The following is a 23,740-nucleotide window of genomic DNA, read 5'->3' as shown; positions in this document are numbered from 1 at the left end:
TGGGACATCCATCTTCTCCTGCTTTTCGACATCAGTGCTCCTGGTTCTTGGGCCTTTGAACTTGGACCAGGACTTATGCCATCAGCTCCCTCTGTTCTCAGGCCTTTGGACTCAGACTGAATTACAACATTGATTTTCCTTGTTCTCCACCTTCCAAGCAAAAGATTGTGGGACTTCTTGGGCTCCATAATTGTGGCCAATTCATGTAATCTATCTATATATACATATATCCCCTCTTGTTCCTGTTTCTCTGGAGAATCCTAATCCTCCAGGCAAACACTGATCTATTTTCTTTCTATGGTTTGCATTTTCTAGCATTTTATATAATTGGAATTGCTAATGCTGTTTTAAATGTTAGAACCTCCTTCTCTAGTTTGGCTGTTTCTGGTCACGTCATCATCACGCATGAGTTGTGCTGCTTTAAGGCAGAGCCTCCGTTTGGGCTTGGCAAGTCCCCTGTGATCCATACCACCCCCCCAAAACTCTACTCAGATGCTACTTCCCTACTCCATTTTAGGTAAACTACTTGCCATGGTCTGAATGTTTGTGTCTCCCCCAAATTCATACGTTCAGATCTTAGGTGAGGCATTTGGGAGGAGATTAGGTTATGAGGGAGAGGAGCCCTTATGAATTTGATTTGTGCTCTTATAAAAGAGGCCCCACAGAGGATTGGTTGAGTTCAGGAATTCGATGTTACAGTGAGCTGACTGTGCCACTGCACTTCAGCCTGGGCAACAAAGACCCCATCTCTAAAAAATAAATTAAAAAAAAAAAAAGTCATAGAGAGTTGTCTTGCCCCTTCTACCATATGAGGACACAGCTAGAAGTTGCTGTGAACTGGGGAGCAGGCCCTCCAAGACGCTGAATCCATCAGGCACCTTGATCCAGACTTCCCAGCCTCTAGAACAGTGAGAAATAAGTTTCTGTTGTTTATAGGCTACCAAAAGTTTTTGGTATTTTGTTATACAGCAGTCCAAACAGACTAAGACACTATTGTTCCTTTCCCTGTTTCCTAAAGCCATGAAAGACCCAGAAAAGCTTACCTGATTTTTTTCCTGCAGCTCACTGACTGTGACTATTCTAGTTTCTCCTCCTCTAATTGGATAATGAAGGGTATAGGCCTGTCCTCTGTGGAGCAGTTCTGTAGTTAGGGCCCCAGCCATACACATTATGCTCTTTGGCAGCCAGTGAGGGCAAGTGGAGATTCAGACCCTGCCCCATCTAGGTTTCCCAGTGCTAGACTGGCAGATTCTGCTTCTCCTCACTTGTGTGTGTGTGTGTGTGTAAGAGCATGTATATTGGGGGGATGGATAAGTTTCTTGCTATATAAAGTTGCAAGTATAGGTTTTAGCATATTTATTTTGGAAAATCAAGTATTCAAGCTGTTTAAAAATTTTATTTTTGGCCAGGTATGGTGGCTCACACCTGTAATCCTAGCGCTCTGGGAGGCCAAGGTGGGAGGATTGCTTGAGCTCAGGAGTTTGAGGCCAGTCTGAGCAAGAGTGAGACCCTATCTCTACTAATAATAGAAAAATTAGCTGGGCATCATGGCATGCACCTGTAGTTTCAGGTACTTGGGAGGCTGAGATGGGAGGATCTCTTGAGCCCAGGAGTTTGAGGTTGCAGTGAACTATGATGATACCACTACACTCTACCTGGGGTGACAGAGTGAGACTCTATCTCAAAAAAAAAAATATTTTTACTGTACAAAATAGAATCAAATACAAAATGGTATTTACTCCAAAATGTCATTATTTCTGATTTACCAGTCTTTTTATAACATAAGTGATCCCATTTTAAAAAAAATAATATCAAACTAATCTATATCTGAAATATGTGTTATTTCATCTTTAATATCCTTAATCTCAGCTTGGACTATTGTTAAATTAGATATTTTCTCATTTAGGAAAGTAATTTCTTTCTCTCTTTGTAGTAAATCGGTAACCAATCTCCCAATGCGTAGCGTTAAGTCATTTACCAACGGTTCCAAACGGGAAAAGTCCTTCTTCAGGTTATACACCTTTGGTTTGAGATCATTTGCAAAAGCCACTGTCTTCAGAACTTTTGCTCTGTCACCTTCTAAGCTTAAAAATCTATCTGTGTGCTTGTCAAAATCACTCTTGAGCTCAGTTAGTGTCTTCTTAACAGAGTTAATTCTTTGTGAATTTTCAGATGCTGTTTTTCGGAGCATTGCTGTTCGGTCAATGCTGCTTGAAAGAAGATCACCTATGTTTTTTACTGTATTTTCTTCTACTTTTTCTATTTTATTTTCTAGTTGTTGTACAGATTCTGTCAATGATGTTACATCAGTTACTAAACCTGAAATACGTCGTATATCTGTTTTTACAGTTGCAATCTTGAGACCAACATCTTTTGCCAAGGAAGTTGTACTTTGGTCTACTTTTATAATGTTTTGAGAAAGAGTTGTCAAGTTGTTGTTCAATATATCCTGTTTTTCAGTTATGCTGTTGGTCCAAGTTTTTACCTCATAAATTTCTTCCTGTAGATGCTTTAGATGAGTAATTATTTGAAAAGACTTCAATTGTTCCATGACAGCTTCAGATTTCTGACACTATAAGAAAATATAATATCACAATGATTAAATTTATTGACAGCTTAACATTTAAAATTCAACTTAAATTTTATGTTTTTCTTTTTAACTAAAACTTTGCTGCACTTTTGGAAAGTATATGGTAAAAGATGGCTTTAAAAGTAAAAGCCTTTAGCACAATTTGAGTATATTACTAATGAATAAGAAGGAAAACATTAAGGAAATTTCATAATATGTGACTGGACCTTACAGTTTTCCAGTTATTATTTTTGTACAAGTGGTTCTCTGTACAGTAACAAAATGAGATAAATGAGACAGTGATTTTTTTTCCAGTTCCTGGAGAAGGGATGAGGAAGTCTTCTCCAGATGAACTTTGGTAAATTTGAGGGCTGAGACAAGGCAGCATAACTTCTTTTTATTTCCAGCTTCCTCTTCTTTTTAATTTCAGAATATTAAGGTGGTACAAACATTTTAGTTACATGAATTGCTTTTGTAAAGTTTTTGTACAAAGTTATAAGTGCATCCACCCAGATAGTGTGCATTGTACCCATATAACTTTTTCCAGCTTTATTGATGCACAATTGACAAATAAAATTGTATATATTTATGTACATATGGTATACAATGTGATGTTTTGATGTCTATACATTGTAAAATGATTAAGTCAAGCTAATTACTATATCTATCACCTCACACTTTTTTTTTGCAGTGAGAAAATTTCGGAGCTACTCTTTTAGCAATTTCCAAGCATACACTATTATTAACTATAGTCACCATGCTATACAATAGATTGCCAGAATTTATTCATTCTAACTGAAACATTGTACTCTTTGACCAGCATCTCTCCATCCTGAATCATGCCCCCTCAAGCCCCTGGAAACCGCCATTCTACTCTCTGCTTCTATTAGTTTGACTTTTTAATTTCAGATTCCACATATAAGTGAGATCATGAAGTGTTTGTCTTTCTGTAGCCCTGGCTTATTTCACTTAGCATAATATCCTCTAGGTTCATCCATGTAGTCACTAATAACGGGATTTCCTTCTTTTTAAGGCTGAATAGAATTCCATTGTGTGTGCATGTGTATGTGTATGTGTGTGTAAATATTTTATTTTCTTTATCCATCTTTATCCATATCTCTTGATGGACACTCAGGCTGATTCTATATATCTTGGCTACTGGAAACAATGCTGCAATGAATATGGGAGTGCAGATAACTTTTTGACATATTGATTTCATCTCTTTTGTATATATACCCAGAAGTGGGATTGCCAGATCATATGGTAGTTCTATTTTTAAATTTTTGAGGAACCTCCATACTGTTTTCCATAATGGCTATACAAATTTACATTCCCACCAACAGTGTACAAGGGTTCCCTTTTCTCCACACCCTCATCAACATTTGCTATCTTTTGGTTTTTTGATAATAGACATTCTAAATGGTGTGAGGTGATATCTGATTATGGTTTAAATTTTTCATTTCCCTGGTGATTAGTGATGTTGAGCATTTTTTCATATACCTGCTGGCCATTTATTTATATGTCTTCTTTTGAGAAACATCTATTCCGGCCCATTGCCTATTGTTTAATCAGGTTGTTTTCTTTCTATTGAGTTTTTTGAGTTCCTTATATATTTTGGATATTAAGGCCTTATCAGATGTATGGTTTACAAATATTTTCTTCCACTCCTTAGGTTCTCTCTTCACTCTATTGATTATTTCCTTTGCTGTATGGAAGGTTTTTAGTTTGATGTAGTCCTATTTGTCTATTTTTGTTTCTGTTTCTTGTGCTTTTGGGGTTATATCCAAAAAAATCTTTGCAAAGACTGTCATGAAGGTTTTTCCTCATGTTGTCTCCCAGTAGTTTTTACAGTTCATGATCTTACATTTAAGTCGCTAATTCATTTTTATTTGACTTTTGGAAGTGGTGTGAGATAAGAGTCCAATTTCTTTCTTTTGCATGTGGATATCCAGTTTTCCCAACACCATTTATTAAAGAGACTGTCCTTTCCCCATTGTGTTCTTGGCATTTCTGCTGAAAATCATTTGAACCTATACATGTGTATTTATTTCTGGGCTCTCTTTCTGTTCCCCTGGTCTGCAGGTCTTTTTTAATGCCAGTATCATGCTGTTTTGATTACTATGGCTTTGTAGTATATTTTGAGATCAGGTGGTTTGATGCCTCTAGCTTTGCTCTTTTTGTTTAAGATTGCTTTTGGCTATCTGGGGTCTAAGGCAACTACAAACACACTTGTTTGTAGTTATAACAAGTGCTAGAATGAAGGGACCAATGTCTGTATTTTATTGGAGTATTACTTTTATGAATAATTTTCTGTGGCATCTATCCGTACAAACTTGAATAATTCAACTAACTCTCAAATTTCTAGTATGTTATTAGATATGCCAAGTGTGAGGGGCATAAAGGTGAGTATAACTTGAGTGGTGGTCTCAACTCTGTTTAGCAGAGAAGATAGGTATATAAAAAATTATTTCCAAGGTTCTAAAATTCTATGATTCCAAATACAGGTGATTTTCAACTTTTGTATGTTTCAAAGCTATCCTTCTTCCCCACTATACACTGTATACCGATATCTGTAAATTTACGTCTTAGTTTAACTTGGACACATTAGCTGATGAATATTTTGAGCTACCCAACTTTCTTGCAACATTTCACGTTGTTATTTTTGTCATGGTTTGTGGTGATGGGGGTGGGTGTGGGTGTGCATACCTATATGGTAGTGTTGGGGAAGTTGAACATTTTATTGTATCTTAAAAGTTTGAGATTTTATTGCATTGTGCCATTAGTTAATAAAATGAAGAGGGAGAAGAAAAATTAAACTGATCATAGTAATAAGATCGGTAGGTCTCAAACAATATAAAGTTGAAAATTAAAACAAAGATGGGAGTTGCCAGGTAAGACTATTTAGCTTCAACCAGAAGATTAACTTAAGCCTGTGGACTGTGTGCCCAACCATGAAGAAAAATAAATTAAGAAACGAACGTAAAATAGCTGGAAATACACTGTCAATGCCTGTACCCAAACACAGAGATACAGTGATTACTCTGGAAAAAAAATCCCATTTATAATGTGCAAGTCAATCATTTGACTTTCACACATTTAACTTTCAGCTTGTTTTCTAGGAAAGCACTACGTTTCAAAGTAGGAAATTGTCTATAGTGTTCTACAAACCATCAAAATCAGTTTGATTCAACATTTACTGTATCATATATATAGTATATGCTGGTGTGACTAAGAACAGTCTCTGCTTTCAGGGAGTTTATAGTTTAGTTTGGGAAACAATATCGATATATGGATTATTTAAAAAGCAGAAAAGAAGGAATAAGAAAATAAATATGGCTGGGTGCATTGGTGCATGCCTGTAGTCCCAGCTACTCAGAAGGCTGAGACAGGAGCACTGCTTGTGCCCAGGAGTTCCAGGCTGTGGTATAGAATGATCATGCTTGTGAATAGCCAGTGCACTCCAGCCTGGGTAGCACAGTGAGACTTTGTCTCTAGAAAAGATAAAAATAAAAATAAAAGCAGCAAATAGGCATATTGTAAAACATTTTTACAAAATAAAATATGCAGTTTAAAGACTTCAAGTTTTTTCTAAAATAATTGTGTATTTCTCCAGTTTTTAAACAATTTTCTTAAATTGTATCAGGCTTACTCAGATCATATTAACCTTTTAAGATTATTTTGGTTAGGCAAGGCGCAGTGGCTCACGCCTGTAATCCTAGCACTCTGGGAGGCCGAGGCGGGTGGATCGCTCAAGGTTAGGAGTTCGAGCCCAGCCTGAGCAAGATCCCCCCCTTCCCCCCATCTCTACTAAAAATAGAAATAAAAATTATCTGGCCAACTAAAAATATATATAGAAAAAATTAGCCAGGCATGGTGGCGCATGCCTGTAGTCCCAGCTACTCGGGAGGCTAAGGCAGTAGGATTGCTTGAGCCCAGGAGTTTGAGGTTGCTGTGAGCAAGGCTGATGCCATGGCACTCACTCTAGCCCGGGCAACAAAGTGAGACTCTGTCTCAAAAAAAAAAAAGATTCAAAAAAAAAAAAAGATTATTTTGGTTAGCTTAAATTTAGCATTATTCAATGCAAATAAAAATATATCTTCAGAATAGTATTTTGATGGCAGCATTAAAAAGGAGCAGCTATATAGTTGCAAAAGAATTACAATGAACTGCTGAAATGGGGCAGAATAGTTAATTCAAAGTAGCAACTCACCCTCCTCACCCCATCATATATGTTCGATTTCAAAATATATTTTATTAATTTTTTTATTATTTATTTTTTTGAGACAGAGTCTTACTCAGTTGCCCGGGCTAGAGTGCCGTGGCCTCAGACTACCTCACAGCAACCTCAAACTCCTGGGCTCAAGCCATCTTCTTGCCTCAGCCTCCTGAGTAGCTGAGACTACAGACTTGTGCCACCACACCCGGCTAATTTTTACTATTTTTAGGAGAGACGAGGTCTCACTCTTGCTCAGGCTGGTCAAAATATGTTTTAGGATTTTTCTTCTCAATAGCTTTATGCTTCATTAATTATTGTTGGAGGAGGTGGCCCCAAATGTGTTTACCATTTGGTAGAGAGTTAGCTTGTGAAAATATAACTGTGGGTATGACAGTAAGGAGTAGCCACAAAAAGGAAGGAAATCAAGTAGTGATTGCAAAATCCCCTTTTAAGGAGAAAGTTTTGCAACACAGTGTATTTGCTGAAACAGAGTCTCCCAAGGGGGAAAGCAGTAGATGGCTTACTTTCATTTATTTCATTACTAGGTTATCATTTATTAATGTATCTACTCCGGTAGAGTAAATGTAGCTTAATAGCATTACACAATTAAGACACCTCAGAAAGAGCTTAGCTTATCCTTAGAAGGATCAGAATCATTAGGAAGAAGCTACTAGTAAACCTCTTTGTTTCACTTCGTAGTTTATAAAGGCAATTTATCAAGAATTTCTGTTGATCTTTACTAAAACACAAACTCAATATAGTGTGGTAATAGTCTACAAATTGTTATATTGAATTATTTTAAAAAATTACTTAGGGCTTGTTTAAGCTATTTGCCTAGGGTGGATAGAAGAGTTAGAGAATATATCAGTAGCTCAAAAGATTACTTGAGTGATCTGAATATTTACCACATATCTATCATAAATGCAAGGTACTAAGCTAGATGCAATCTTGTAATGTTAAATACTGCCTGGATCTATAAGCACAGCGACATGGTTCAAGAAAATCATTTCTAGGTCCAATCTGCTTTCCAAAAACTTTGCTAAAGTATCTTTGGATGCTACTAACGGGCCTGGAAATTTTATTGATCTCTACAATTTAAAACGACTTAAAGGCAGAAGGGATCTTAGGGCTTATTGAGGTAAAATTCTCTCATTTTACTATTTGAAAACCAAGTAACAAAATATAGCATCCAAGAAAACACAGTGTCAAAACCTAGATTACAAGATTCCAGCCTAGGGTTCTTCACCCCCGCTTTTCCACTCTTCCCTAACATTTTTTTTTTTTTTTTTTGAGACAGAGTCTCGCTCTGTTGCCTGGGCTAGAGTGAGTGCCCTGGCGTTAGCCTTGCTCACAGCAACCTCAAACTCCTGGGCTCAAGCGATCCTACTGCCTCAGCCTCCCGAGTAGCTGGGACTACAGGCATGCGCCACCATGCCCGGCTAATTTTTTCTATATATATTTTTAGTTGGCCAGATAATGTTTCTATTTTTAGTAGAGACGGGGTCTCGCTCTTGCTCAGGCTGGTCTTGAACTCCTGATCTCGAGCGATCCGCCCGCCTCGGCCTCCCAGAGTGCTAGGATTACAGGCGTGAGCCGCCGCGCCCGGCCCCTTCCCCAACATTTTTGATTCCTTCTCATGCTAAAGGCCCAAACAATTTTAGAGCACAGCTACAGCTTTTGAGGGACTCATAGTCTAGTTTCATGGCAACATGGTAAAGCACACATTTGGCTGAATTATCGCTTCTTGAATTCTCAAGATAATTCTACTGACAGCAGATTTCTTGTGATTTTTTTTTTCTCCCCTAGTTAACATCAGCAGGTTGCATTGTTTGGTGGGAGGTCCTCGGCCTCTGGAGCTGGACAGACCCAGTAGTGTGATTGCAAGATTCCTAATCTTGCTAAGCCTTGATTTCCTTATTTGTAAAATGGGTAACAGCAAAGCTGTTGTGAGGATTAGTGCTAATACATGTAAAATGCCTACCATAAACACTGGCACAACGTAGGTAGTCAATATATGGAGCTGTTAAAATGATGATGATGAATGAAAATATCCTAGAAATATTTGGTACAAAATAGGTGCCAAAATATAAGTTCTCTCCTCCCCTACTGGGTAAAGCTATGATACAGCATTTTTAATTTGTACTAAATTAATAGTGTATAGCTGAACCGAAATGAACAGATGCTGGAAGAATTTGCAGAGCTTTTGTCAACTGTGCAAATATGAGATAAATCTATAGAGAAGTGAGACTTTTTTTGGGGGACAAGTCTAGTGAATTTACAGCACTATTGTATGACATATCCAACTTTGATCAAGATTATAGAGTCATATAAAAGTCTACAATTAGTTTGAGACTAAAAAATATTATTATTAGCTCTGTATCTTACAGATTTAGTTTTCTATGAAGCCATACAGGCTAACAAATCAACATTTTTCATTATAAAATTTAAAAGTACACAGCTTCCAATCATTAGGCAAAATTTAAGGAAATATTACTATAAATATTTTTAAACTTTACATCCAAAAGCTTAAAAATAATTAGATGTTTATTTCATAAAACTGACTTAAAATTTTTTTTAAAACAAATGGACCCAGTATTCTCTATAAGAAATTAATTTATATAAAATTTATTATCAATTACAAAGATATAAATATTGGTAATTTTCGATGAAGAAAAGACTAACAATGTAATTTAATACTTAATTTGCAGGGAAGTTGTCGAAATTTTAAGCATCTGTGTTAAATAAAAGAATGGAAGAAACAGGAAGACAAATTAAGTATATCTAAATCTAATGATGATTTTTAATAGAAAAACATTAGTAAAGGAATATATACACATACAGAGTATATATATATATATATATACACACACACACACATATGTATATATATACTTCAATAGTTTTCTCACGTAATATTTGTAGAAGTTCAGTTTGTTTCCTTTGTGTCATAGAGCACAGTGGCCACCTTGTTTCCATTTACGTTCAGTAACCATTACCATGACATACATAAGTTCATAATAAAGTTGTATGAAATCTGATCAGCAAAAAAAAAAAATTATTTAAAAGTGAAGAGTACAAAAGAGCATATCTGCCCTGACAGGATGGAGGTTGAAACAACAAAGTTTCAGCCAACTTTATAACCTATTTTTCTAGCACTAAAATAAAAGTAAACAAACAGAATTTTGTCAGTGCACATAGATAAGAACTTACACATTCAGAAGCCAAGAAATTTAATGTCACAATAACAAAAATTAATGCTATGCCTTAATAGTAGCACTCTTCAAGATTATTTTTATAACTGTGGCTATCTACCATAGGCACTCCTAACTCTAATGTAGAACTTGTTTGGGATTTCTCCAAAAACTTGCAAATTTACATAATGAAACTATCTGACAACAACTGTCTTTTGTAACTGACTGCTTTCGAGTTTTGTGTTTAATTCCACTGAAATTGAATTATAAAACTGGGATGGTTATTGGCAAGTAAGAAAAGCACTTCCATATGCAGTTGGCAATATTATATTATTTTGAATAAAATGAAATCAATATGTAAAACAAATTTAGTTCAGTAGTTTACGAAACCTTTAAAATGATATACTTTTAACATAATTATTAATATCATCATTTATCATTATGCTTTTTCCTCCTTAAAGTAGGCCACAGGTTTATTGGTGCATTTCTATTGTAAGTAGACTAATTTATCTAGAGATTGTATATCTAGCAAACTCAAGAGTGTAAACACAGTTAGAATCTAAAAAAAAAAAAAAAAAAAAAAAAGCCCAGATATACAAAGATATTCCAAAGGTTCATATTTCAAAGCATACACACACAATTCATAGGAAAGGCCTTAAATTAGAAGATATTTACTTGTATTTTAAAATTCTTACAAGTATGTGTAACACAGTTCAGAACCTTAAAAAGTAAAACATTTCCCAGGCTTCATAGCTTTCAGAAAGTGCATATTAATTCATAGCAAAGGCCCCAGGCTCTCCCTCAGGCATGTTATCTTTTATTTTAGACAAAATTCTTATGAACTTGGTTGTCTGGATTCTTAACCTGCAGTGAATTACAAAGGAAAGTGAAGAACTGGCTTAGGCAGGGACATTACCAACCAACCCGACAGTAAGATCCAGTGGCAGAAAAGGCATGAAACAAAGGTTTGAAAAACCGCAAACTAGGGTCATTTAGTGAAGTGGTAAACACTCTTCATTAGTTCCTAGAGACATCGATATATTTGGGTCCAATATAACAGGCGAGTTTCATAATGATGTCCATGAATTATTAGAAAAACATTTAAAAATATTAAATATCTTGCTTTAAAAATAGAGAAATATATGTTTTAGAACTGTTTCTATTTAGAATGGTTACAATAGAGTAAAGTTTTAGTGTTTAAAAAGATAAGCTTTGATTATATGGGTAATCCATTTGTGTGAACATCTATTTCCTAATAATGTAGGATATAGCGAGGCATATCAAAACAAAGTAACTTAAAACCGTGGAACTAATCAATTTATGTATAATAATATGATTCATCAGAATAAATGTAGTGAATTTAAAAATCACCATCAATTCCTTTATTTTCTAGATTATATTCTTCTAAAGTTCCCTTTTCTCTTATACTTGAATATGCTATAAAATTGTGAACTTTTCCTTTGAGAACATCCAGTTCATTTTGCATCTTTAATATGCTATTATCATATTGAATTCCTTCAAGGATTTTCTGCATCTCCATTATTTCAGACACTGCTCTCAGCATATCATCTTCCATATTAAACATCTGCATAGTCAAGTCTTCCATTTTCTTTTCTGTTCCTATCAGATCCTGAGAGACTTTGAGAACAGAGCGAATAGCACTTTCAATTGTTGGTAAATGTGTCTTGCATTCTTCAACTTTGGGCTCATAGTTGGAAAGTTTATTAGTCAGATCTTCATCTCTGGCAAAGAGAGTGTGCTGTTCCTCTTCTAACTTTTCAACTGTTTTTGTATCAGATCCAAGCTGCTCCTCTACTCGCAGGAGATCTTCTTCTTCTTGTCTCTTTACTGTTCTAATATTTCTTAGTGTGCTATCTTCCAAATCTTTCAGCCGCTCAGTGAGCAATTTTATTCCTTGTTCAGCTGAATTAATTTGGACAGTAACTTGAGAATGTATATGTTTTGCTTCTGATTTGAAAATGTCTGTATTAACATTCATTTCTTCTAGGCTTCTCTTCCAGAAATCAGTAATATTCTGGAATTTCTCATTAAGGTTTTGCATCTTTTGAGTGAGCATCTCTTCACTATTTTGAATGTCATGAATGATACTTTGGAGGCTCGATACTTCCTGCTCAAACTGGGTCATCAAAGACATGGATGATGTAGCTTCCTGCAGGATACTTTCAGTAGACTCAAGCTGCATTTATAACACAAAACAATTCCCAAGGCTACTTAATAATTTTTGTATTAGCGAAACACACTTTAATAATCAGGAGCATAACACATGCCAAGTTCAAATTCTGAAGATGTCTAAAATATCCAAGTCAGAATCATACTGACAAAAACATTTATTACTTTAATAGTTGTTTTCACAAATTTAATAGATTAGCCCTATGTCAGAAAAATATACACCTGAACATATAATCCTAGATATTTAGCATTTTCATGGAGGCACATTTGAGAGAAAAATTATGTTAAAGAAGCTTGAAGTATTTCACAATTTTCTCTTTTTTATTCCAATGGGAAGAAACTTAGATGTCATTTTTTGGTTATTTGGCTTTTTAGAAACTGCAACTTAGTATAAAATTTGTTATCTTTCTTAAATGCTATTACTCTGAAAGAGATTCTGCCTGAAAAAAATTTTTTGACCAACCTCTTACAGAGAAGGTACTAGAATCAGATCTCATAGATACAAAGGCAAAAATGAATAAAACCTCCCCTTCAGTTTATTGTGATAAATCAAATCAAATGGTAAAGTGTTCTAAGTGTTCTAAATATCTGTAAATTATGGTAGGCCCCTGATACCTCCTAATATGTAACTGAAATATATAAAGGCCATGTCATAGACCTCTTTTAGTCTACACTCAAACTCAGAAAACAGCTTTAGAGACTATGGGAAGATCTAGAAATGATCATTAATTTATCAAATGTTTTCAGTCTTGTGTTGAAGATATAATACTCAACAAGATGTAGTTCTACCCTTAAACTGCTTAGTTTAATTGGGGAGAAATACAAATTTGTATGTACTATGACCAGGGAAAAGCTATAGAAGCACTTGGGTGGAGACCCAACCCAGATTTCAATGATCAAGGAAAATATTCTAGGAATATTATCTAGTATTTGCTTCTAGTCACTTCCTTTCTGAATCATCCTACACACTACCACCAGATTAAGCTTTTAAAAACTGCTATGTATATCATGGTATACTGTTAAAAAATCTTTGATGTTTCCTATACTTCTAGGATGAAGTCCCAAATTCTATAATCTCTCCCTATGCTATTCTCTCCTCTTTACTTAGTTAAGTTCTGTCCTTGCTTCAATGCTCAGATTGGATCTTAGCTCCTCAGCACAGCATTCTTCCATAGCCCTAGCTCTGACAGCCTGAACTCCTGTAGCACCTATTATATTATGTATTTGCCACATATTTGGCACTTAGCACATATACTTCAAAAATTTTAAGTATTTACCCTGTGCTAGACCTTGTGCTAGACACTGGATATAAAATATAAATATAACATAGTCACTGATTTCACAGGGGAGATAGTGTTTTGCTTTTTCTCTTTTTTCTTTTTTTCTCCCACTCCCTCCCTTTGTAGATAGTGTTTTGGATCTTCTACAACATATATTCTGGAGTTGCAATAAGATCTATTGAGTGTCCACTGTGAGCTAGTTCCATTATTAGGTGCTAGGGAAATAGAGATAAAAAATGCAGTGTTTGCTCTAATGAGGAGTAAGGGAGACTAACAACAAACAAAATCACAAATAGATTACAGTTAGTATCACGACACAATTAGTACAGGGGGCAGTGGATGCTTAGAGGAGAGATATGAAGTCAGGAGGACAATGAGGAAAGGCTTAGAAGTGACTCTGAAATCTGACTTATGAACAGTCTGATGAATTAGCCAGGTGATGAAGATGTGAAAGCTTCTAAATTCCTTAGAGAAGAGACCATGTCTTTTGCCTTTTTGTAGCCCCCATATTTCAGAGTACAAAGAATTTGTTTGTTGATGTTTACGAAGAAGAATGGCTTTAAGTCTTCTGGCCCCTCCCACCCCCCCAATGAAGACCTAAAGCAGTTCTAGGTGATAGGTGGGAACAGACTATAACAGTCCTAATATAACACCACTCTGAAATGCTGTTTAAAAATTATTTTTAATGTACACAAGTAGCCACATAAGCTCTTTTAAAAACTATTTCTGAGAAATACTTGTTCATTGGTAATACAGTTAGGTTGTTTTACTAGTAGTATTTTGAATTTTTATTTTTAATTATTATGGGTGCATAATAGTTATATATCTCTATAGGGTACATGTGATGTTTTGACACAGGTATACAATGTGAATTAATCAAATCAGGGTAACTGGGGTATCCATCACCTCAGGCATTTATCATTTCCTTGTGTTAGGAACATTTCAATTCCACTCTTTTACTTATTTTAAAGTACACTCTAACTAATTATTGATTATGGTCACTTTGTTGACTAGCAGTATATTGAGGAGGCAAACTTATCTTCACCTAAGGTAGTTTCTTGTTTAGGCTGTTCACCAGAGCATCCCTGTAATCTGAAGACAGTTCACTCCAGGTAGTACAAGATCAATTTTTCAGGATAATAAACCTCAAGATTTATTCTGCAAATATTTGGTGACTGGTATACCACAGTAACTAGCATTTATGGGCTGCCAATATATTCTAATAGTTTTTCATTTTCTTAAAAAAGAGCTAATACCTTGAATTTATTAGTGCTTGAATGTTTGCAAAGAATTTGTATATATACTAAATCCTTACTTAACATCATTGATATGTTCTTGGAAACTACAACTTTACAGTAAATGACAAATAATAAAACCAATTGTTTTTGCATCAACATTATAACAAAAGGACATTGATTGAAATGATGTTGTTCAAGGACCTGCTGTGTGTCATTCCACTCAAGTCACAATTTCTAAGTACCTGTTGACAGCATTAAGGACTTTCATCTGATCCTTATAAAAATCTTATTTCTCATTTAATAAATGACGAAATAGAGGCCAAGAGAAGTTAAAGTGATTTGCCCAAGGTCACACAGTTGTGATGAGAGCCCACCTCTAACTATTTTTCCCTCCTACTGCATTATGCTGGCCTTGAAGGACAGTATTGTGAAAGGCTATGCTCATTAAATTACTCTCAGGGCAAACTAGGAGAGAAAGAGCTACGAAAAGATTGAATATTTCTTGGATTCTGTGATATTTTAAAATTTGCTTCAAAAGCATTTTAATTGCCAAGAAAATTTTTCATTTAAAAAGGAAATCTAACTTTGTTCTAAATTTGTGTTAACTGAATATACGATGTTTCGAGTTCCTGGAACTTTTTCTATCAGTGTGTTAGAGTGCCCCCAACAACTACAAACCAGCTTCCAACTTGAGTCCTATGTCAAAATACCAACTCCTTTGCATCTCCTTCCCAGAAGCCCCTAAACTCACCCTCCATGGAATCCCCTTGCATGTGTGAGGGATGCTAATTTTCACCCATAGCTTTTCTTTTCTGGGCGATTATATGCTCATCCTGTGCATGAGGCTGCAGGAACTTAGACCCCCCTTTTCATCTCTATTTTTATAATATCCTAGCCTACCCTGGTTTCAAGCACAAATCCTTGTCTACCTTGCGACATAAGTAAAGGTTTAGTGAATGAATAAATGAACAAATAAGGCATATTTCCCAATGATAACTTGGTCCCTAGTAATTAGGTAAGGCCCACATGATGCCTTAGTGATCACAGCCGAACCTCTCCTGAGCTGTGTGGGAGTTACAAAAATGTTTGTCTCACATTTCTAAGAATCACAGTAATAATGCATCTGGTGGAAATCAGCATTGGCAACTTGATGAAAAGCAACACAGACATGGTGTTATTTAATTTTCATTAGAACTCTTATGTAGCTATACGATCAGTACTTACTTTTAGGCTAGTCATTCTTACATGCATATGCATATATCCTTAAAAAGTGGAAAGGAAAAAATCGATCTTTTCCCAGTAAGTGCTGTTTATATTCTAATTTTATATCTGAAGATCAACCATATTTTCAATGCTCTAGACACCTGATACTTAAGTAGAAAATTAATATCATGCCCATATGAACATATTGGCCTTTTTCAACAAAAGAAATTGTTATATGAAAATAAAACTTTAGATAGCCTAATGATCATTAATTATTTGCATATCTTTCAAAATGCAATCTGAGTCTAAATTGGATCAGAAGGAGAATGCCAAGAGGTAGAAACACCAATGAGAGTTAAAATATAAAGGTTTAAGAGCAGGAAGAAAGACGTTCTGAGCTGGGATAGAGGAATGATAGTAGGGAAATAAAATGGAAAAATCTCCCCAGATAAATCAATTAATGATTACCTTTTCTGAAATTAAAGTGATTTTACTTTGAAGTCCTTGGAACTCATTGCTTTTTATTTTCAGTAACTGGTATTGGTTTTCCACCTTTGCAAACTTTTCTGACTGCTGAAATACAAACCTGGAAAAGAAAAAAAAATCACTAATGCCTAATTCATAGTCATTTAAACCTAAGTTCAGAGGAGTATTATACCCACTTCTGGTAAGAACAACATAAACTCAGGTACAGATAGCTGCAGCTTTTGTTAGTTTGCTTCAATAAACATTCAGGTAGCCTACAATGTGGTAGGTATCAGTTTAGTTCATGCAAAGATGAGTAAAATACTCCCCTTGTCCACAGTTCACAGCCCAGTGAGACAGTATTATATCTGTGATAGATGCATGCACAAGAAATATTTTAGAGGAAGATATGGTGAACAATTTAATTTAGAATGAGAACTCTGATCTCTACTATTTTTCTGAAGGCCACATTTGGGCAATATAAGCAAAGTGTTTTTATGCTGAAATACAGGAGAAATAAGAGTTACCTTTAAAAGTATTTTAAAACTAAAATGTAGAAGAGTAGACTAATGAAAAGCAGTAGTGTGGGAAGAAGAGAGAGATGATAGTGACTAGAAGTTGCAAAATAACAGCAGGGTTATAAAAAAAAAGGTATGAAAACAAGAGGGCCACTGTCAAAGTCACAACAGGACACATGCAATGCAGGGTATATAAACTCAATTGGTTATACTCAACAATATGACTTATAGGTATACTTTAGATGTCATTCTAAAATTGGAGTTTATTCTTCATCTGGTAAACAGTAAAGAGTACAAGTATAAAAAAGCTGCCCCAATCTTTAAAACAATAAATCGGCATCTGTTTGTACAGGATTTTAAATGACTAAGCACAAAAGAAATGCCTTGGATCTAATACCATTTTGTGTATCTACTTTAACTCAATTCTTCAGGCTCAGAAAAAAACAGCAATTGAAATTCTTTGTACATTGATTGAATCATCAAAAAGCCCAGTGGAGCAGAACCATGACAAGTGCCTGCCTAAATCCCAGTACCTAGACCAGTAGTTCAAAAGTTTCACTGCATATTGTAATCACCTCACAGCTTTAACAAAGTCTATGCCTGGGTCCCACCTACAAAGATTCTGACTTAGATAGTCTGGGATGTGGCTTGGATATTGGAAATTGTAACAGTTTCCCAAGTAATCTGAGTATACAACCAAGCTTGGAACCATTAATTGACCATGTTTTGTAAAATTCATTTCCACAGAAAGACAAATATCTAAAGATCCCAAAGCTTAGTGGAGAGTTGAAAGACTTTTCTAAGGGCAGCTATCTGAGCTTTGTGCATGTTTGCAAAAGTGCTGATGTTTTGAACTCATAAATAGTATCATTAGACTGTTGCTGAAAAACTGTCCAAAGCTAAAATAGATTTTTTGCTTTTCAATCAAATATTTACAATGTTAGATGAAATATTGGTTTCATGATGCTGGTTAATGTCTATCATACGAGATAATTATAATTCCAATTAGTCCAGATTGACTTTTCTCCTGTGTGCTAATTAATAGGAACTTTTAAAACTTCTGGTTATTAGAAAACACTATTATCCTAATTTTCAAAGATGGATGGGTAAACATAATTCTTTTTTCATTTTTGGCTTTTAAGATTTTTTTTTTTCAGAGTATAGACATATCTGAGATCAGTAGATAGACAACAAAGAGAGAGAGCAGCCTAAAAAAAAGAGTTAATTTCAGGGACTAGTTTTACCATCCATTACTCCATAGTGTTACATCATGAATTTATACTACAGATCAGCAAGTTTATTCCGAATGACATTGTTATTATAAAAGAGACTTCTGTGTGAAAGTTGATCCACTACCAAAAACACATTACAGGACTTTTGATTTTATTAAATATTTTTAATGTTGCCTATCTCAGGGCTTCTCTTCAAATGCAAGCATTACACAAAAGCTTGAAGAAAACTATGTCATGTTAGTGGAAATGTCATCTCTGATTTTTTTTGTTTAGCCTCTCCCTAAAATAAAAATTCATCCTTCCTACATATGAATAGCACATATAGAAAAAATAAGCACAAAGTTGACAGCACTAGTGATAAAAAAATGAAGTGGTCTGTACGATGCTGAAGAGTTAAAATACATTTTATTTTTCACTCATATGTGCCAGACATTATTCTAAGTGCTTTATAAATACTAATTCATTTAACATTAAGGAAGAGGATGGTTGAAAACTAAGTTTTCAAATTAGCGTCCATATTAGTGCCTAAGGTGCATTTCCTTTTTATGAGTCCGAGGCATATTCTAACAGGAGCAGTTCCCAGTATTTACCCTTTAGATGAGGGTAAAAGACAAAAAGGGGTCTGCTAAGGGGTACAGCTTCTAGTAGAAGGAAGGAAAGGATTGTAACAAAAGGATTAGGGGTTTCTGTATTTAGAATCTTGGCCTTCTTTTTGGGATTAATATCAAAGGGAGGCAACATATTATACTGTTTAAGTGGGTAGTTGGACTACCTTGGCTCTATCATTTACTAGCTGTATAACCACCAAGTTAAGTAACTTATCTTTGCTGTTGTTTCCTCATCTGTACAGGGAGGATAGTAATACTTTATAGGGTTGTTGATGAGATTAAATAGGTTTCAATCTATAAAAGCTCTTAGGACAAAACACCTTAGCTATTCTCTTTAAGTACCTTGGCCCTTTCTGTTGAACTACGTTGTGCAGCTGCTCTTCCATCCCTCCTACATACCTATGGTTGTATAAAGAAGCAGAATTCCCTTCTACTTGCACTTGATAGAAACCCCAGGCTTGTTCGTCTTTGAACACTGACCATAACCCAAGTTGGGTTTATAGCAAATGAAGGATAGAATAGATGGATTAGACCACTTATAACTCGCTAAAGGAAAAGGGCTCTCTTACCATGTTTTGGGGCCTCTTCTAATTATCACACAGGTAAGATGTTGTGAAAGTGTTAGATATAGGAGAAAGGGACCCAGGCTACTTTTCGTCTAGTCCTTACGAAAGGAATCTTCCTGACTCCTTCATAATCCACTGACGTTTATAGAAACTTTATACAGACTTAGGGCCCTGTGGTAATGAATGGTGTACCTTTCCCTGGAATGCATGATCGTAATGATCAGTGTGTGCTGCCTCTGCACAGCTCCTTCAGGAACCTTAGATAGACAGCTGATTGAGGAGTTATAAATACAAGATTTCTTCTGGTTCTATTTCAACTTAATAATGAAAAAGAGGCAAACAAACCAAAAGAAGCTGTTGTTACAGATCTTCTGCAAGAAAGGAAGTTCCAAGGCCACTATTAGGGCCAGTTTCCATTTAGCCTATATTTCATACCATCTACAGCCTCATTTTTAGCACAATACATAATGTTCAGGAAAATACTGACCATATTCCATTTTTAAAAAGCAAGGCATTTAAAGTATAACCCTATCTTTTAAATTCTACTAATAGAAAGAAAGAAGCTACAAGTTGAGTTAGCCAAGATTTTACAGCATAGATGATTTATAAAGTTATATTGGATAATAGAGAAAAAAACTGGAGTCATAGGATTTGTTTAAAGAGCTTCTTACATAATTATAACAAATGCTATAAAAACTTTTACCAAAGTAATTTAGAAATCTGTTGAAATTTCCAGAAGAAACTTAAAATTTTCACAATGGAATTTCCAGTATATTAAATTTCTATATAATTAAATAAGCTTATGCGAAAGGTTTTGTGTCTTGTTTAGTAACTTCACAACCTTTTTTTTTTTTTTTTTTGAGACAGAGTCTCGCTGTGTTGCCCGGGCTAGAGTGAGTGCCGTGGTGTCAGCCTAGCTCACAGCAACTTCAGACTCCTGGGCTTAAGCGATCCTCCTGCCTCAGCCTCCCGAGTAGCTGGGACTACAGGCATGTGCCACCATGCCCGGCTAATTTTTTTCTATATATATTTTTAGTTGGCCAGATAATCTGTTTCTATTTTTAGTAGAGACGGGGTCTCGCTCTTGCTCAGGCTGGTCTCAAACTCCTGACCTCGAGCGATCCGCCTGCCTCGGCCTCCCAGAGTGCTAGGATTACAGGCGTGAGCCACCGCGCCCGACCTAACTTCACAACTTTTTAACTTTCTAAAACTCTTCAATCCTCTTATCTGAAAATTTTCCTCAACAGTTTAGAAATGAGGTATGCAAACTGACACTCAGGCCACATAGCTTGGGGCAATTGTTAGAGTCAATATTTATTGTCAAGCTGACACAGGATGATATATCAGGACTTTGTTTAGCAGAGAGAAGATATTCAAGTAACATACTTTAAAGTTTGTTATGTATTATTTCTATTTTCTTTCCAGATATGAAAGGTCTGAAGATATTGCTAGAGTGTGATGCCTTGAAATCCTCTTTGGGCAGTGGAAGAGTTCAGATTTTTTTCTTCCAACTTAATTAGACAAAGAGTAAATGGATGGATAAGCAGAGTTTAAGAGTATACACATGGGCACACATATACACTGTTGTATTTTAACAACCAGAATAGTGTCAGTGTGGTAAGCATTTAATTAAAGATTTGATGGGCAGACTTTGAGATGCTGAAGTATGTTTTTTAGTAGTAAAGATCTCAATGTTTTTGTTATAAATCTAGTATATTTTTAAGTATTTTAAGATGCCAAATATTTGCTTTTTATGTGGAAAATGCTTACAAATGTCCCACTGTGATAAATTTTTATTCCCAAACTTACCATAAATATTTTGCTATAAATATCAAAGTATATATAATTCAATTTCCATAGCAAAAGATTTCATAAGCACAACTAAGAGTCAACTATTTTAATAACAAGTATAGAATCTGCCCATTTAAAAAATAATTATTGAGGCCGGGCGCGGTGGCTTATGCCTGTAATCCTAGCACTCTGGGAGGCCGAGGTGGGCGGATCACTCGAGGTCAGGAGTTCGAGACCAGCCTGAGCAAGAGCAAGACCCTGTCTCTACTAAAAACAGAAAGAAATTATCTGGCCAACTAAAAATATATACAGAAAAAATTAGCTGGGCATAGTGGCGCATGCCTGTAGTCCCAGCTACTCGGGAGGCTGAGGCAGTAGGATTGCTTAAGCCCAGGAGTTTGAGGTTGCTGTGAGCTAGGCTGATGCCATGGCACTCACTCCTAGCCTGGGCAACGGAGCAAGACTCTGTCTCAAAAAAAAAAATTTTTTTGATTCACCATTGTTTTATGATTTTCCAAAGAAATAGCACAAATTAAATCTTCTTAATGTAACTTGTTTTTGTCTTGAAAGCAATAAAGACAAAAATCAATAACAGTAAATTCCTGTGGTGAAGCATCTGCTTTTCAAGGTTTATTCCCTTAAAATTTACTTTCCTATGAGAGCTTCTACCCAGGACTGTAACTAACTCCCCAATAGAAAAAGGGTTTTTTCATTTGCCTAAAGGTCATGCATTTTAAGGTGTAAGAGCAGTTTCCTTAAAACAGTAAATTCAGTACACTTATTCTTTTAAGATTAAAATGAAAACATTCCATATTAGTACAATAAGCAATTCTTTTTTAAAGAGAGCATTTAATAATTTCATCTTATAACAAATCTTATTTTATTAACTTTATTTTATTAAAAATATTTTATTAACTTGGAAAAATACAAGAGTTGGGATGAGTCACCAGTAAAGTATAATTCCAAAAGGCCTAACTTTGAAATGTTCTAGATGTCCAGGGTCTCTTCTAGAATCCTGTTACTCTCAGAGACTGACAACTCTCTTACTAAATACTTTAGAAGTTGGTAAAAAATGGAGGGAAATTCTATTAAAGTGAAAGTCTTATTATTAAAATGAAATAGATTATTCCTAAAAAAAAATGATTGGGGAAAATAAAATTAGTTTTGTTCTGAGACAGTCTCACTCTGTCACCCAGGCTACAGTGCAGTGGCATCATCATAGTTTTCTGTAACCTCAAACTTCTGGGCTCAAGCGATCCTCCTGCCTCAGTCTCCTGAGCAGCTGGGACTACAGGTGTGTATCACCATACTCGGCTAAATTTTCTACATATATATATTTTTTGGTAGAGATGGGGTCTCGCCATGTTGCCCAGGCTGGTCTCAAACTCCTGGCCTCAAGTTATCCTCCCACCTCGGCCTCCCAAAGTGGTAAGATTACAGGCATGAGCCACTGCGCTCAGCCAGTAAGTTACTTTTAAAGTTATTTCTAATATTCACTTTTCCTAATGACACCAATATATCGCTATTTAGTTTAAAAACTGTAACTGTTCAGTTTTAATTGAACCCAAGCACTACACTTTTGTAGCTTTACAGTATTAAAATTGAATCTGTAACTTAAGAAAAGACGTATGCACATCAAAATTGGAGAAATCCTCCATATTTTGCTATTATTATAACGTTGCTTTGAGATCATAACGGACTGTTTTAATTAAAGTTGCAAACGTTTCCGTTCGGCATTTATGGGGCAGGTGGGTGGGAGGCAAATTTGTGTGACAACCGCACTGCGGACAGGAAGTACCAGGTTATAACAACGTGAAAGCTCCTGACGTGCGTAGTAGGTGCTTCGTAAAGTGCGGCCGAATTTGCAGTTCTTAAGAAATGGATGACTCGTTCCCAAACCTTAGTCCCAACTCCGTTGAGCGACAAGGGCATGCTACCGATACAGAGGACGAATGAGTTACCAGAAACGAACGAAAGAAAAAAAAGTTGGGCTGTGTCCTTCCTTTGGGGTTGAAGCAAAGGAACAGAAGCCGCAAGTTTGGGGGGTCGGAGGTTAGGGGGATGCCGAGCCGGGCGGGACCCCCAGAGCGCGTCGCACAGGAGGCGGGCACGGCCGGGCGGCCTCGCGTCCACTTACCAGGCCAGGCCCAGGCACGTCCCCAGCGACAGCAGGCTCAGGCCCGTCCGGGGGTCAGCCCAGACCCCACCTCCGCCGCCCCGGGCCTCGGGGCTCTTTCGGCCCTCGCTCCGCTTCTCCGGCTCCGCTGGGGCTCCCTTGGGCCCCGACTTCTTCCGGCTCTTCACCTCCGACATGTCTAGAGACCCTTAGGGCTACGCACGCGCGGCGGCTTCCACACCCGGGGGAAGCGGGACGTGGCCGCCCTGGCGTCCTAGGGCAGCCTCGGCGGTGACCGCGCCCCCTCACAGACTTGGCGCCGCCCAGAAACCAACGCCTTCCCTCTCCCGGCCATCCTCGCTGCTCCTTTGCGCCTCTCAGCTACCCGGTGCTCGCTACATCCTCCAGTTGCGGCTGGCGGCGACCCCACCACCCGCTCCCCCTGCGAAATTGCCGCAAACCCGAGGAAATTGAAACTCCCGGGCGCGCGCAGGCCGCCGGGACGCGTGGTAGAGGGGCGGGGCGGGGCCGCGCGCGCCACGTCGAGCGCGCCGCCG

The 23,740-nt window shown here is 36.6% G+C and overlaps 1 protein-coding gene across 2 annotated transcripts; it reads right to left on the bottom strand.

The window, feature by feature from the left end:
- Positions 1–1,684: 1,684 nt before the first annotated feature.
- On the bottom strand, positions 1,685–23,703 carry LOC123639408 (IKBKB interacting protein). Of its 2 annotated transcripts, none has more exons than XM_045553176.1 (3): positions 23,205–23,703; positions 16,356–16,473; positions 1,685–2,572 (listed from the first exon to the last, which is right to left on the bottom strand). In XM_045553176.1, exons 1-3 carry the CDS (start codon positions 23,378–23,380, stop codon positions 1,817–1,819), a joined length of 1,050 nt encoding a protein of 349 aa, XP_045409132.1. In that variant the 5' UTR covers positions 23,381–23,703; the 3' UTR covers positions 1,685–1,816. The 2 variants fall into 2 exon arrangements, with proteins under 2 accessions (XP_045409132.1, XP_045409131.1); XM_045553175.1 differs by lacking the exon at positions 1,685–2,572 and adding an exon at positions 9,557–12,173.
- Positions 23,704–23,740: the final 37 nt, after the last annotated feature.

Source organism: Lemur catta, chromosome 6 (assembly GCF_020740605.2).
Source record: "Lemur catta isolate mLemCat1 chromosome 6, mLemCat1.pri, whole genome shotgun sequence".
NCBI classification, from domain to species: domain Eukaryota; kingdom Metazoa; phylum Chordata; class Mammalia; order Primates; family Lemuridae; genus Lemur; species Lemur catta.
This window is presented reverse-complemented; position numbering and strand designations above follow the sequence as displayed.